The sequence below is a fragment of the Gigantopelta aegis genome, chromosome 7 (assembly GCF_016097555.1).
Source record: "Gigantopelta aegis isolate Gae_Host chromosome 7, Gae_host_genome, whole genome shotgun sequence".
Lineage (NCBI taxonomy): Eukaryota > Metazoa > Mollusca > Gastropoda > Neomphalida > Peltospiridae > Gigantopelta > Gigantopelta aegis.
In genome coordinates this window covers 9,490,316-9,506,233 of record NC_054705.1, presented here as the reverse complement: position 1 = coordinate 9,506,233, position 15,918 = coordinate 9,490,316, and the positions used below count along the sequence as shown (strand labels likewise).

General features: G+C 41.6%; 1 protein-coding gene across 1 annotated transcript; it reads left to right on the top strand.

The window, feature by feature from the left end:
• The first annotated feature begins 14,264 nt into the window (after positions 1–14,264).
• LOC121377862 (DNA-directed RNA polymerase II subunit RPB1-like) lies at positions 14,265–14,912 on the top strand. The gene has a single exon (XM_041505961.1). It carries the CDS (start codon positions 14,265–14,267, stop codon positions 14,910–14,912), a length of 648 nt encoding a protein of 215 aa, XP_041361895.1.
• The last annotated feature ends 1,006 nt before the right edge of the window (positions 14,913–15,918 follow it).

The window sequence follows — 15,918 nt, the reverse complement described above, 5'->3', positions numbered from 1 at the left end:
TCAAAGTTGGTGGAAGTGTATTAATCATTAAAAACGTAAATAATAAAGCACGTATAGGCCTATATATACACGCGAATATAAAAACATAACGAATAATTTAAACTTTGCAAGCAAATATAATTTCCCTGGACACTTGTATAGCCTAATATATTGAACTTTAAAACAATATTTTAACCTCAGCGGATGAGGGTATCAGATGATCACCTCACCCACCCCCATCCCCGCCAGCTCCTGTTTGTACTTGTCTTGGGCATCACCAGTAAGTGCCAAAGGGGTTCATTTTGTATTTAACTAGCATAGAGAAAATGTTATGACTAATCAGAGGCATGTTTTCAGGGTAATTTAGTGTTGTATACTGTGGATGATTAAATGTTTTTCCAAGAAACAAAAGATAATAATTTTAAAAATATATATTATAATTATAAAATAATAAAAAGTAAATAATTATAATAAAATAAATAAATAAATAAATATTTAAAAAATTCGACGAAATGGGTGGGGGTGAGATTTTCGGTGTGGCATGCATGCGTGTTACATCAGTAAATTATTTATTTATCATTTTATCACACACATTTAACACCATAATAACTCGTATGTATTTAAAAAAAAAAAAAAAAAAATACAATAAAAATAAATATGAGATAAATATGTGATCACATCTGGAATATCCCAGAGCTAATAATAGTAACAGCTAAACGTTGCCATCTACTCTAGATCTACAAACGTAAATAATTGAAATACTTTTCTATATTTTAGGATGCATTCAGTAAAGTTTCACTTAATAACTATAAAACCGGCCTCGGTGGCGTCGTGGCAGGCCATCGGTCTACAGGCTGGTAGGTACTGGGTTCGGATCCCAGTCAAGGCATGGGATTTTTAATCCAGATACCGACTCCAAACCCTGAGTGAGTGCTCCGCAAGGCTCAATGGGTAGGTGTAAACCACTTGCACCGACCAGTGATCCATAACTGGTTCAACAAAGGCCATGGTTTGTGCTATCCTGCCTGTGGGAAGCGCAAATAAAAGATCCCTTGCTGCCTGTCGTAAAGAAGAGTAGCCTATGTGGCGACAGCGGGTTTCCTCTAAAACCAGTGTCAGAATGACCATATGTTTGACGTCCAATAGCCGATGATAAGATTAAAAATCAATGTGCTCTAGTGGCGTCGTTAAATAAAACAAACTTTACTCTTTTTTTTTAATAACTATAAAAATTAGTTACACTCGTGTGTGTTTAATTTATTCGCTATGCTTTTGTATTGGCGTGTATAGGTGCTTTATTATTTATGTTTTTAATTATTCACAGATTTCCACCGATATTGATATGACTATACAATGTTTAAATGAGGTTGAATTATCCGAGAGACTGGTTTTGCTTTTGCAAAACATTCCAAAATAATCATAAAGACTGAAATTGCACCCAGCTGCAATGCCGTCACATGTTATTGTTGCGTGGATTTCATTCTCTTAATGGCGGCCGTACGGTTGCGCCATCTATCGACAACGTCATAAACTGACAATCGGAAAAACCCGTCCAAATATATATATATACAGCACACAAACACACACACACACACACACACACACACAAATTAAATAAATGTCCTCGGGTGTTTTTATTCAGTCCACCCGTGGTTGAGGTGGGGTAGGTCCGGGGCGTCTCGTCTCCTTTTTGGGGTCGGTTTGGTGTCGGGTTCTTCTCTTGGGGCGGGTTCTTCACCTTGGACTTGGCCCGAAGGCATAGTTTTGGATCAGTCCCGGGTATATAATCTTTTTCAATCTTAATCTTTTTAAGTGCATATAAATTGTGTAATTTTTCATTTTTCATTTACCTCTTTGGAAATGCCCAGTCAAAAACAAGCGTCACACTAAAGTAATTAAAATTAATTTTTATTTAAATACCATAGGTTATTTCAACGACGCATCAAAATCCCCCTATGCCTTTTATAAATAATTCAAAATTGCCCCATTAAAAAGTAAAGTATCTGTCCCACACTCGACCACTGGCCATGCCAGAGACTGGGTGTGGGAGAGACGTGCCTGAACCTTAATTGGATAGAGGCACGTTAATAGAGTTTACGTTACGCTACGCCACACACACAGGTCTGAGTGGTCTAAAATCAGGGATTGTGGCAGCCATTTGTTTTCGCTGCGAGTGACCTTTAATTGTTTTTTAACGTTCAGGGCGATCGCGGCAAGCAACATAAGTTTCTTTTGTTTAAAGGAAACATGTCACGTAACCTATATTTGGCACCAACCATGTACAATTAATTATAAATTGAATCACCTACAAAAAAAAAAAATCAAAAAAATTAATTACTTAAAATATCTCCATATCTTTCGGGGTTTTTTTTTTCTTTTTCTTCTTCTTCTTTCTTTCTCACTAAGACAGGATCGAAGTCGCAGTAACCCAATTGGCTAATTAACCAGCAAATCAACATCGTTAGATAATCAACCAAGATAGGACACCACTAATTATCGCCTATTTTTTGCAGCACTCTCATTGGTCCAATCCAGCCAATCACGGATCAAGAACCCCACCCCACTGTAAATAAACTGCACGAATTTGTCTTTGCACCCGCACCATGTTTTTTTTATTTTATTACTGATGCATTCCATCCTAGCTGACTAAGGTAAGTCAACTAGGGTTCCAGAAGCAAAGACATGCAGGAAAACCGATACCCAACTATCCAGATAGCCTGAAGACAAACCAAGTAAAGCCTACTAAAATCCTATATTTAGGGGGCGGGAATCAAAATTCTTCAAACTATGTACCTAGATCGGTGCATATATGTATACAATTGCTACTTGCCACCGTTAGTTTCGTTTTATTGCATTGGTAATAAAGTTAAGTATGCCAAGCACTAGGCTTTTAAACCAATACCTACACTATAAGTGTTTAACCCTTCAAATTAGATAGCTAGGCTAGTTTACCCCCCGCCCCCCTCCGTCATTGTATTCAATGCTATACAAGAACGGAGGGGGATGGGTGGTCATGAATGACCGTTGAACTCACTAGAATAGATACTTAAGACAATAGGTACAACCGTAACACAAAACTAGGATTCACACACAGACTACACGCTCACTGCATCAGTACACAGGGTGCATTGACTAATGATAACAATGCACCCGCCCCCATTTAATGGCCCAGCATGTACTCTAATAAGGAACCGGACAAAAGAATACCATTCCGAGTACACAATTGCAATGCACCCGGGGAAGCAGCTGAACAAAAAGAATATCGGCCTCCCCCACCCAAACCCCCAATACTTGCTGCTGGTAATAACTTGGTACTTGGTGATGCCTCGACCAGAAGCGGTCAGGCCCTTATAAGGGCCCTATGGGCAACCTAGGGAGACACCACAGCATCGTAAAGGTCTAAAATTAACGAGCTACTCTCGATTCACTAATATCAAAACCTATATTAGCTCGGCCATTTACCTTTCGACCGACCGTTCAAAATTGCGCCAAATTCCCTCAATCAAAATTGCGCACCCTTTTCTCTTTGGCATTTAACTGATCCATTCAAATTCCATAGCACCACCACCACCCGCCTGCTACCGATTTGATCGGGCTGCTGGTGCTCCCTTGCACCTGCCAGTGCAGGCGGTTCCTCCTCTCCCCTCCCCCCACCTTTCCTGTCATGGACGGAGGAGCCGGACAAGGCCCACGACAGGCGTGCGCTACAACAGCTTGTTCTGAATGTGCACATAAAACCCTATGACATGACATGACCACTCATAAAGAAATCTAAGACTTGCACAGCTTACCAAAACAATGAGTGTTCGTTCGCAAAACGTTTTGCCGTATCAATTTGAGCTGTTAGTAAATGAAGAAAGACACACATTTACTTACAACAGTAATACTGAAGAAAAAACGGATAGCAAGTCGGAGGGTGGAGAAACCGATGGTGCCAGACCAGATCGGTCGACCAATTTACAGCCCGGAGCCCGAAAGTAACCCGGAGACAAAACCAAAACTCGGATGCTAATGCCGAGGTGTATACTGTTCATATTTAGCATAAAGATACACCTCGATATGATGTATTTAAATATGTAAAAAATATAAATCTAGGACAAACATGTTTATTTTATTTTTAGAAAATATCGCATTTTTCATGTTCGGGCTGTACATAATGAAATCTGTATGCACAGTGTAAACAAACGCTCTAATTTACAAGGCGCTTCACTTTCATTAACCTGACTTGTAAAACAACATAAATGACTTGAGAGTATAATCAACTTTTTAACTAAATATATTTCAATTTGCATCAATAGAACGAAATGTGGTTATAGTATTTTTCTCTCTTTAAAAAAAAAGCAGCATATTATTAGGCCTATTGGTAGGGTGCGTTAGAGTAAAAACGACCACTCACGATACCCATGTGATAATTTTCTTTTCTACGTAATTAGTCAGTTTTGTAATTTTAGATGGGAAAGTACTTAATCAAAGGTTTTACAGCATTATTTACAGTAATGAAGCAGGGCGAATGATGATGTCCATTAACATTGTACTATAGTCGCGTCAGGTTATGCCACAATACTAAAATAGGCTGACACCAAAGTACTATGCGGTGTTGGTGTCCAATCTTTTGTTTTGCGATAAAATACACGCGTCTTTCTTCGGATACAATCCTTTGGAAAACCGTAAAAAGACAATCCCGATCGTTTAAACTGTTTATTTTTACACCCAAAGGCCGCGCAGTACGGCACTGCTGGACTGAAAAGATCGTAAGGCCCTTACTCCATATATAAACAGTTAACAATAATGGAAGAGTACAGCGGCTCTGACGTCTTCCCCTTTTTTCCGAACGCTCACGAATAAATATGCATAAATCGTACTTTGATACTGATTGGCGTAATTTCTTCATTTTAAGTTAACTACGCGTATTTTATTGTTATAAAGTTATTTGTATATTATTTTTATATCATTTTGCTTTTAAAATGAGCTATAATATGGTCTCGTGTTTCCTTTAACAGCACCACTAGACCACATTGATTTATTAATCATCAGCTATTGGATGTCAGACATATAGTCATTTTGACACAGTCATAGAGAGGAAACGAGGAAACCCGCTACATTTTTTCATCAGTAGCAAGATATCTTTTATATGCACTATCCCAGACAGGATAGCACATACCACGGCCTTTAATATTTTAGTAGTTGTGATCTGTCTGGAACGAGAAATAACCCAATAGGCCCACCGACGGGGATCGATCCCGGACCGACCGCGAGCGCACCCGTAAGCAATAGAAACAACAACCAAAAACCCCCACAAAAAAACCCCTAAAAAAACAAACAAAAACAAAAGCCAACCCAAAACAAAACCGTTTGCGAACGCTTGCATTAAAACAAGTATCAAGTAAATCAAGGATTATAATTATTGAAAGTATATATAAAGTCATGGACTTTCTGCAAATTACGATATCTGGATTAAAAATCCCATGCCTCAGCTGGGATCCGAACCCAGTACCTACCAGCCTGTAGACCGATGACCTAACCATGACGCCACCGAGGCCGGTCCCTCAAGAAGGCTAAAACAGATTTGAGACTGATTCACAAGTGGCTACCATGTTACTTGATAGGTAAGCTGATAGTACTGACCGGCCTCGGTGGCGTCGTGGTTAGGCCATCGGTCTACAGGCTGGTAGTTACTGGGTTCGTATCCCAGTTGTGACATGGGGTTTTTAATCCAGATAATGACTTCAAACCCTGAGTGAGTGCTCCGCAAGGCTCAGTGGGTAGGTGTAAACCACTTGCACCGACCAGTGATCCATAACTGGTTCAACACAGGCCATGGTTTGTGCTGTCCTGCCTGTGGGAAGCGCAAATAAAAGATCCCTTGCTGTCTGTCGTAAAAGAGTATCTTATGTGGCGACAGCGGGTTTCCTCTAAAAACAATGTCAGAATGACCATATGTTTGACGTCCAATAGCCGATGATAAGATAAAAAAATCAATGTGCTCTAGTGGCGTTGTGAAATAAAACAAACTTTACTTTACTGATAGTAGTTACCACTGATACGGAAGAATTTACAGTTTTTTCTCTACACATTGATATTATATTTCATACTATTTTACAACTGCATTTTCCAGCTTATCAGGCAGCAATTGCCAGCTAATTTGTAGTCATTATAACGGCAAAACATCAAAATCCATTTACTATTTTGAATGAGGTCCCGATAAAGTATTCGTTAAGCATGTTATCAAGATTGTTGAATATTGAAAGGATGTGATGGTGTCTGGAGCATATGTTGTTTTGTTTTGTATCCTTTGTGGGGGGTGGGTTTTTTTTTTTTTTTTTTTTTTTTTTTTTTATTTTTTTTTTTTTTTAAATAAATTAATTTTTCAGCTATGGTATAGCACCATACAGATTTTACCCTCTGGCAGTGCAGCTACCCACCTCTTCAAATTATCACCCAGCACTTTCAACCAATTTGGACATTTTACCGGGCATTAATAATTTGTCAGTAAATAATTTCTTTCTCAAAATAAATAAAATAATTATAAATTACTTCATTTTGGTGATTTTTTAAAAGATAATACGAAAAATTATTTCGAATAACGCAGAAATATAGGTGAACCTAACTAGATTAAAACATGCAATTCTGGACACGTCCATGAATAATATGCTTGTGAATTATTATTATTATTTTGTTTCATTTTAAAGCTTGTTTTAGTTCATGTTTATATATTTACTATTTACAATTATGAAAAGTATAATTTAATTGTTAAAGTAAACTTTTTTTCCTTTTTTTTTTTTTTTTTGTATAGCCCGGTTGAAATGTCTGGTGTCTTTATGCAGTCAGAGACTAGGGTATCCAGTGTTGAAGAAGCTGGTCCATCCTCAAGACTGAGGTTGGTTAATTGTGTAATGGATTATTTATCATTCCAATGGCTTATTAATAATATATACACAGAACAGGGTAGCAACAATGGTGCAACTGGTGATGCAGGTATACATGCAACCATGCAACCACTGCTTATGTACAGTTATGACATATTTTCATTACTTTGGAAAAAGTACATGCAATCTAACACACAAATTGATAGTTTAGATGCATTGTATTTAGTTATATGCATGTATTAATGACAAGCTTAATTTCTATGAAATGCAATAAAATACAGAAGTGTAAATGAATATAGTACAGGCTTTGTCAATAGCCCTCTATCCAGCATAGACAATTTTTGGTCTTTGCTAATATAACATGTTTAGTTTTATAAGTTACCAATTATAGCTTCATGGAACTAGTTACTTTTAGAACCATCTGTCCAAGTGTTCAACACTGCTAAATGCAAATTAATTATTTAAATTCTAAAAATATCAGCGTTCTAATTATCTCATTTTGGTATTATCTTGAAGGGGAAGACTCAGACAGAAAACAAAAGATGAGATGGACAAAGGCAAAACATCGAGTTTCATCAATCCATTTGAGTAGGAATGTTTTCTTTATTAATGATTCATACATTTGCAACATAACTATAACTTAATTTTTTTAAATGATTGTTTACATGTCATAATATATGAAATCCATGTACTAAGGCTACATTGATAACTTTCTTATCAACATAGAAACACACATGCTCAAATTTAATTATAGATATGAACCCAATAATTGAGAAAGAATTACCCATCTCCATGCCAGTGTTTGAAACACTGTCGATTTTCAAACAAGATCTGAACTGATCATGTGACCAATTCTGCTAACTGGGATGCTACGTCTACGCAAAGAATAATGTATTAATTACTATCTGCCAGACAAGGTCATTATTATGTTTTACCAACACAAACTTTTGTTTATCAGTACTGTGGAATTGAGTATAATGCTAAAAAGGAATTAAAATAATCTCAAATTACCTAAATAGTCCATTAATTTTCTATAAACTATTCTACAATATTATCTCACAACAGTAAAAATTATATGTTCCTTTGAAATACATGTATATTAGTTAAGAATGTATTCATCATTATAGAGGCGGGACAGACATAGCTCAGTGGTAAAGCGCACACCTAATGTGCAGTCGGTCTAGGATCGATTCCTGTCAATGGGGCCCATTGTGCGATTTCTCATTCCAGCCAGTGCACCATGACAAGTATATCAAAGGTTGTGGTATGCGCTGCCCTTTCTGTTGGATGGTGCTACTAATAAAAACAATTGTAGCAGGTTTCCTTTCTATGACTGTCAAAATTACCATATGTTTGACATCTAATAGCCGATGATTAATAAATCAATATGCTCTAGTGGTGTCGTTACACAAAACAATCTTAGGGTTGGGTTTTTTCATCATTATAGATTTGTTTCTTTTTAATTCACAGACCTTGACGTTTTCAACTTGCTGACCCACCAACATCAAAATTGTAAAGAGAAATGATAGATAGATAGATACTCTTTATTTCCTCCATATTATTTACCGGCCTCGGTGGCGTTGTGGTTAGGCCATCGGTATACAGGCTGGTAGGTACTGGGTTTGGATCCCAGTCGAGGCATGGGATATTTAATCCAGATACCGACTCTAAACCCTGAGTGAGTGCTCCGCAAGGCTCAATGGGCAGGTGTAAACCACTTGGTTCAACAAAGGCCATGGTTGGTGCTATCCTGCCTGTCGAAAGCGCAAATAAAAGATCCCTTGCTGTCTGTCGTAAAAGAGTAACCTATGTGGCGACAGCGGCTTTCCTCTAAAAAACAGTGTCAGAATGACCATATGTTTGACGTCCAATAGCCGATGATGAAATAAAAAATCAATGTGTTCTAGTGGCGTCGTTAAATAAAACAAACTATACTTTACTTTTTTCCTCCATATTAAGCTTTTCGAAAAGAGTAGCCCATGAAGTGGCGACAGCGGGTTTTCTCTCTCTCTCTCTCTCTCTCTCTCTCTCTCTCTCTCTCTCTCTCTCTCTCTCTCTCTCTCTATCTGTGTGGTCCTTAACCTTAAGTCTGATGCCATATAACCGTAAATAATACGTACTGAGTGTTAAATAAAACATGTCTTTCTTTTCCTCCATATTAATGAAGATGTTTACACATACCGCCACTGTGCAGTTTCAAATGTGGGAGAATCAATCTAGAAGAGACAAATTATTATTCTGTATCTTTACATATATAAACTATTTCTGTGATGTTTAAAAGGATCTTTTCTGAACATATATCATTATTTATATTCAGCTTGAGGATCAGCATAACGGAAAATACTGATGACGATGATGTAGATTCCGATGATAAAGATTATGAAGTCAGATGCCACATCACACTCAGGTATACTTAAGAATAATATGCAACATTAATACAGTATCTGAATTGACCAAAAATAGTCTGATTTCATATGCATCCATATGATGACATTCGTGCAATAGAAACATCTCTTGTCTGTGGTTTAAATGACCCCCCCCCCCCCCCACAAAAACAACAACAACAACAAAAAAACAACAACAAAAAAACACAACAACAACAACAACAACAACCTGCTACATGTTTTAACAATAATGCCTGTAGATGACATTTATAAATAATTTGTTGACTTCCTTTTTTTTCTTTTTTCTTTTTTGATCTCGCCTTTACAAAGTACAAATGCCAGATATAGGTAGTACTTTTCCAGTGTCGGCGTCAACAATAGCAACATTAAAAGGTTTGCGTTTAGATCCGTTTTTCACAAGTTATAAGTCCTAGATTAAAAAAAACTTGATTCATTTAGGCACCTGTATATGTTCATCACAATGCAGGTGAAAAAAAAGAAAGATTTTTTTTTTTATAATACTTTTGCGTCAGACCAAATCAGTTTATGGTAGGTGAGACATTTAATTCCTCAGTTTTATTTACTTCATTGAATTGATTGAATTGGATAACATATTAACGTGCCTATGCCTAACGTGCGAAACAAATACGTCTTACCGCGGCGAGCTCCAGCTCCAAACTGGGAATGCATTGAATTGATGATTTATTTGAATCATAGTTACTCGGCATTCTTCAGGTGCGAATGTTGCGACACGATATATATCTCGCAAATTATTACTATCAGAATAGTGATCATGTCTTATATACTATGTTAGAAATTACTGTTTGTTAAGAAAGAAAATGTTCACAAACGGCTCTACTTCTATTACAGACTACCGACTCCAAACCCTGAGTGAGTGCTCCGCAAGGCTCAATGGGTAGGTGTAAACCACTTGCACCGACCAGTGATCCATAACTGGTTCAACAAAGGCCATGGTTTGTGCTATCCTGCCTGTGGGAAGCGCAAATAAAAGATCCCTTGCTGCCTGTCGTAACAAGAGTAGCCTATGTGGCGACAGCGGGTTTCCTCTAAAAAACAGTGTCAGAATGACCATATGTTTGACGTCCAATAGCCGATGATAAGATAAAAAATCAATGTGCTCTAGTGGCGTCGTTAAATAAAAAGAAACTTTACTTTCTATTACAGACCTGGACCCATATTCACAAAAAACTGTAAATTTACGTCTACGACTAGCACTTACGTCTGCCGTAGATTTAAGTTTACGTGCAAGAAGCACCTTATTCTCAAAGACAGCCATAAATGTGAACGTAACTTAGTTGGACGTAAATCTACGATTTAACACTCTCACTGGAGTAATTAATAAAAACACATTAGAAACGATGGCTACCGGGTAAATGCGCAAAACGCAATTTTGTTTCTCGCCTGCTAACAATAACATCGCGAGCAGTGAACCATGGCATTTTGGTACTGGTGGGGATCCGAATAAGGTGCTTCTTGCACGTAAACGTAAATCTATGGCACACGTAAGTGCTAGTCGTAGACGTAAATTTACACTTTTTTTGTGAATATGGGTCCAGATCAGTACAAAGATCTAGAAGAGCTAACTGTTGGTGATGTAGAGTTTGGAGAAGGCGCTACAGATAATGAAGACGTTGGTGACGTGGATGAAGGAGAACACCAAGGAACTGGAGTAAAAAGGGTACTCTATCCAGGAGAGTCCAGTCTCATCACAGATGATGAATGTTTCTTGGTGTATCTCCTTCCATTGCTTACACTGGCAACTTTTTTTTTTTTTTTAAATCGCAGACCATTGTCAAGTGAAGGGCTATAGAAAGGCACTGTCGGTGAGAGAATACAGGCTGTCTTTCAATGAAGGTGGACGTGTCTACTTGCGCTCTCGAGCTCCCCCCCCCAGCTTCGGCCCTATGCTGGAGTTTCGGGTCACGTATACCGGGTCACGGGCGACCGTGACTTTGGTGTACGGTGACCCGCCTCCACAGAAGAGGAAAGGGGGGACTGGAAGAGGAAGAAGAAGGAAGAAACCGGTGTTGGGGACGGCCCAGGGGGGGGGGGGGACAAAGCTGGCGGCTCAACCGCCAGTGGCACTCCCTTCTGTGACACCGCCCCCACCGAGTCCTCCGGAGAGGAAGCAACCACTCGTGGCCCCTGCATCCCCGGAACGGGCGTACACCACCCAGGACATCCAGATGTTCCAAAGGACGAGTGTGCCACCACCGACTTCGACCTCCACCCCAAAGACGACGACTCCGGTGCAGCGGTCAGTAACGACCGCTCCCGTCGAGTCGCCCCATGGACTTGTTGTTCCGGCGGCGAAAAGGAAGGCGACATCACCGACCACCCAGCCAGCCAAGACAAAGCCGCCGCCGGAATCCGCTCCCCCTGCTGACGACGAATGGACCATTGCCATCAGTGGACTTCGCCGTCACCTCCATCAGTACATGCAGGGGGACACGCTCGAACCACGCCTACTTCGGGGAGGATTTCTCAACACCAGCTGGAAACCAATGGAGGACGGCAGCAGTTTTGAGCTCCACTCCAAGATCTTCGGTGGAACCAAGGGAATAGTCGTCACGCACAGAAGGGACCAGACCTACAGGCAGTGCATCCTGTTTTGGGAGCTCGACAACAGATCGATCCACAGGATGCTCAAAGCGGTCTGCGGCCCCGACTATTCCCTGGTGGTCAAACAGCTCCAACAACTTAGGAAACAGCTGCCGTCACTCCGAGACACTCCAAGCTCCCCGAAGTAGACCAACCTTACCTAGGACAGGTATCCTCCTTTTTGGGCTTAGTTGGACTTTAAACGTTTTCGATCGAGCTTCAAAATTCTTATGTTTATTTTTTTATAAATAGTCCAACGCAATTTACTTTGGCGCCCGTTCAATTGCTCAAATCACCCTAAAACCTTTTCGGCCGAGCAGTCAAACTTATTTTTGGGTTTAAATTTCTAGTCCGGACATGATGTTAGGTGCAGGTATTCTCTGTAGTTATAGGTTTTCCTAGTTAGACCCGAAGGAATCGAAATTCAGCCAGTCAGAACACGGCCCATTTTCGGTGTCTACTAGTCGGTCCGCGCAGTCGCTGGACGTAACTAAATACTTATTCAAAATTCTGTCCACTTCAAACTCATCCCCCCCCCCCCCACCCTTGTCCTAGACTCAGTCACTGGCAAAGGCCAGAGACTAAGCCCATGACAGGCGTGCGTGAAGCCTTCGTGGCATATATGCACGTTAAACCCCTTAACAACAACAACAACTGTCGGTGAATCACAGTGTTACTGGATCAGCTGTATACCTAAAAATGGGTAACTGACAGTTTGCAGTACATTTCAGCCACTAAGGGCAAAGAAACCCACTATTTTAAACCAAAGCCAGTTAATGAGCAGTATTTAATGATTATTTTCTTCTCTGCATTAGCATTCTATAGATTTCACAACATTTTGTATTACCTGCATATGTCTTTTTAAACTTGGATAAAATAGAATTTTTCCAGCTTCAAATTTTGCACTTTGCTCAACCAATGTTTCGGATTTTGTGCCATTACATGTGGTTTATCTGGTACACACTTTTGTTTTTAAAAGGCGCACATACCACTGCACACTAGTAACAAACTTTGCGTCATAATCATAGAATTCCAGTCATGTTTGAACAATCACATCTTCCATCTTTGATTAACTACATGCACATGTCATTTTAATTTATTTTTTACAAAGGTATGTGAATCTAGACAACTGCACTATAGATGGTGTTCTTAACCAGTCATGTTCAGAGGTTTGCATGTAGGCAACTTGCTGATATCTGCAGCCACATTGGTCTCTGGGAACAACTTTATCAAAATTGCCCTCTTTGCAAAGATCCTGAAGCTAACGTTTCGATCTACAGTTACCTACAACAGGATACAGTCACACTACCTTGTCCCGGCCACTGATCAGTACAGGATACAGACACACTACCTTGTCACGGCCATTTATGAGTACAGGATACAGTGACACTATTTTGTCCCGGCAATTGATGAGTACAGGATACAGTGACACTACCTTGTCCCGACCATTGATGAGTACAGGATACAGTGACACTACCTTGTCCCGGCCATTGATGAGTACAGGATACAGTGACACTACCTTGTCCCGGCCATTGATGAGTACAGGATACAGTGACACTACCTTGTCCCGGCCATTGATGAGTACAGGATACAGTGACACTACCTTGTCCAGGCCATTGATGAGTACAGGATACAGTCACACTACCTTGTCCCAGCCATTGATGAGTACAGCATACAGTCACACTACCTTGTCCCAGGATACAGTGACACTACCTTGTTTCAGCCATTGATGAGTACAGGATACAGTCACACTACCTTGTCCCGTCATTGACGAGTACAGGATACAGTCACACTACCTTGTCCCGGCCATTGACGAGTACAGGATACAGTCACACTATCTTGTCTCGGCCATTGACGAGTACAGGATACAGTCACACTATCTTGTCCCGGTCATTGACGAGTACAGGATACAGTCACACTATCTTGTCCCGGCCATTGACGAGTACCGGATACAGTCACACTACCTTGTCCCGGCCATTGAAGAGTACCAGATACAGTGACACTACCTTGTCCCGGCCATTGACGAGTACCGGATACAGTGACACTACCTTGTCCCGGCCACTGACGAGTACAGGATACCGTCACACTACCTTGTCCCGGCCACTGACGAGTACAGGATACCGTCACACTACCTTGTCCCGGCCACTGACGAGTACAGGATACAGTCACACTACCTTGTCCCGGCCACTGACGAGTACAGGATACAGTCACACTACCTTGTCCCGGCCACTGACGAGTACAGGATACAGTCACACTACCTTGTCCCGGCCATTGGTGAGTACAATTGATGAGTACCGGATACAGTGACACTACCTTGTCCCGGCCATTGACGAGTACTGGATACAGTGACACTACCTTGTCCCGGCCATTGACGAGTACTGGATACAGTGACACTACCTTGTCCCGGCCATTGATGACTACAGGATACAGTCACACTACCTTGTCCCGGCCATTGACGAGTACCGGATACAGTGACACTACCTTGTCCCGGCCATTGACGAGTACCGGATACCGTGACACTACCTTGTCCCGGCCACTGACGAGTACAGGATACCGTGACACTACCTTGTCCCGGCCACTGACGAGTACAGGATACCGTGACACTACCTTGTCCCGGCCACTGACGAGTACAGGATACAGTCACACTACCTTGTCCCGGCCACTGACGAGTACAGGATACAGTCACACTACCTTGTCCCGGCCACTGACGAGTACCGGATACAGTGACACTACCTTGTCCCGGCCATTGACGAGTACCGGATACAGTGACACTACCTTGTCCCGGCCACTGACGAGTACACTACACTTGTCCCGGCCACTGACGAGTCACACACCTTGGCCATACGAGTACAGGTCACACTACCTTGTCCCGGCCACTGACGAGTACAGGATACCGTCACACTACCTTGTCCCGGCCACTGACGAGTACAGGATACCGTCACACTACCTTGTCCCGGCCACTGACGAGTACAGGATACAGTCACACTACCTTGTCCCGGCCACTGACGAGTACAGGATACAGTCACACTACCTTGTCCCGGCCATTGGTGAGTACAATTGATGAGTACCGGATACAGTGACACTACCTTGTCCCGGCCATTGACGAGTACCGGATACAGTGACACTACCTTGTCCCGGCCATTGACGAGTACCGGATACAGTGACACTACCTTGTCCCGGCCATTGATGAGTACCGGATACAGTGACACTACCTTGTCCCGGCCATTGATGAGTACTGGATACAGTGACACTACCTTGTCCCGGCCATTGATGACTACAGGATACAGTCACACTACCTTGTCCCGGCCATTGACGAGTACCGGATACAGTGACACTACCTTGTCCCGGCCATTGACGAGTACCGGATACCGTGACACTACCTTGTCCCGGCCACTGACGAGTACAGGATACCGTGACACTACCTTGTCCCGGCCACTGACGAGTACAGGATACCGTGACACTACCTTGTCCCGGCCACTGACGAGTACAGGATACAGTCACACTACCTTGTCCTGGCCATTGGTGAGTACAATTGATGAGTACCGGATACAGTGACACTACCTTGTCCCGGCCATTGACGAGTACCGGATACAGTGACACTACCTTGTCCCGGCCATTGACGAGTAACGAATACAGTGACACTACCTTGTCCCGGCCACTGACGAGTACAGGATACCGTCACACTACCTTGTCCCGGCCATTGATGAGTACTGGATACAGTGACACAACGTTGTTCCGGCCATTGATGAGTACAGGATACAGTGACACTACCTTGTCCCGGCCATTGATGAGTACCGGATACAGTCACACTACCTTGTCCCGGCCACTGACGAGTACAGGATACAGTCACACTACCTTGTCCCGGCCATTGACGAGTACAGGATACCGTCACACTACCTTGTCCCGGCCACTGACGAGTACAGGATACCGTCACACTACCTTGTCCCGGCCACTGACGAGTACAGGATACAGTCACACTACCTTGTCCCGGCCATTGATGAGTACAGGATACAGTGACACTACCTTGTCCCGGCCATTGGTGAGTACAATTGATGAGTACCAGATAC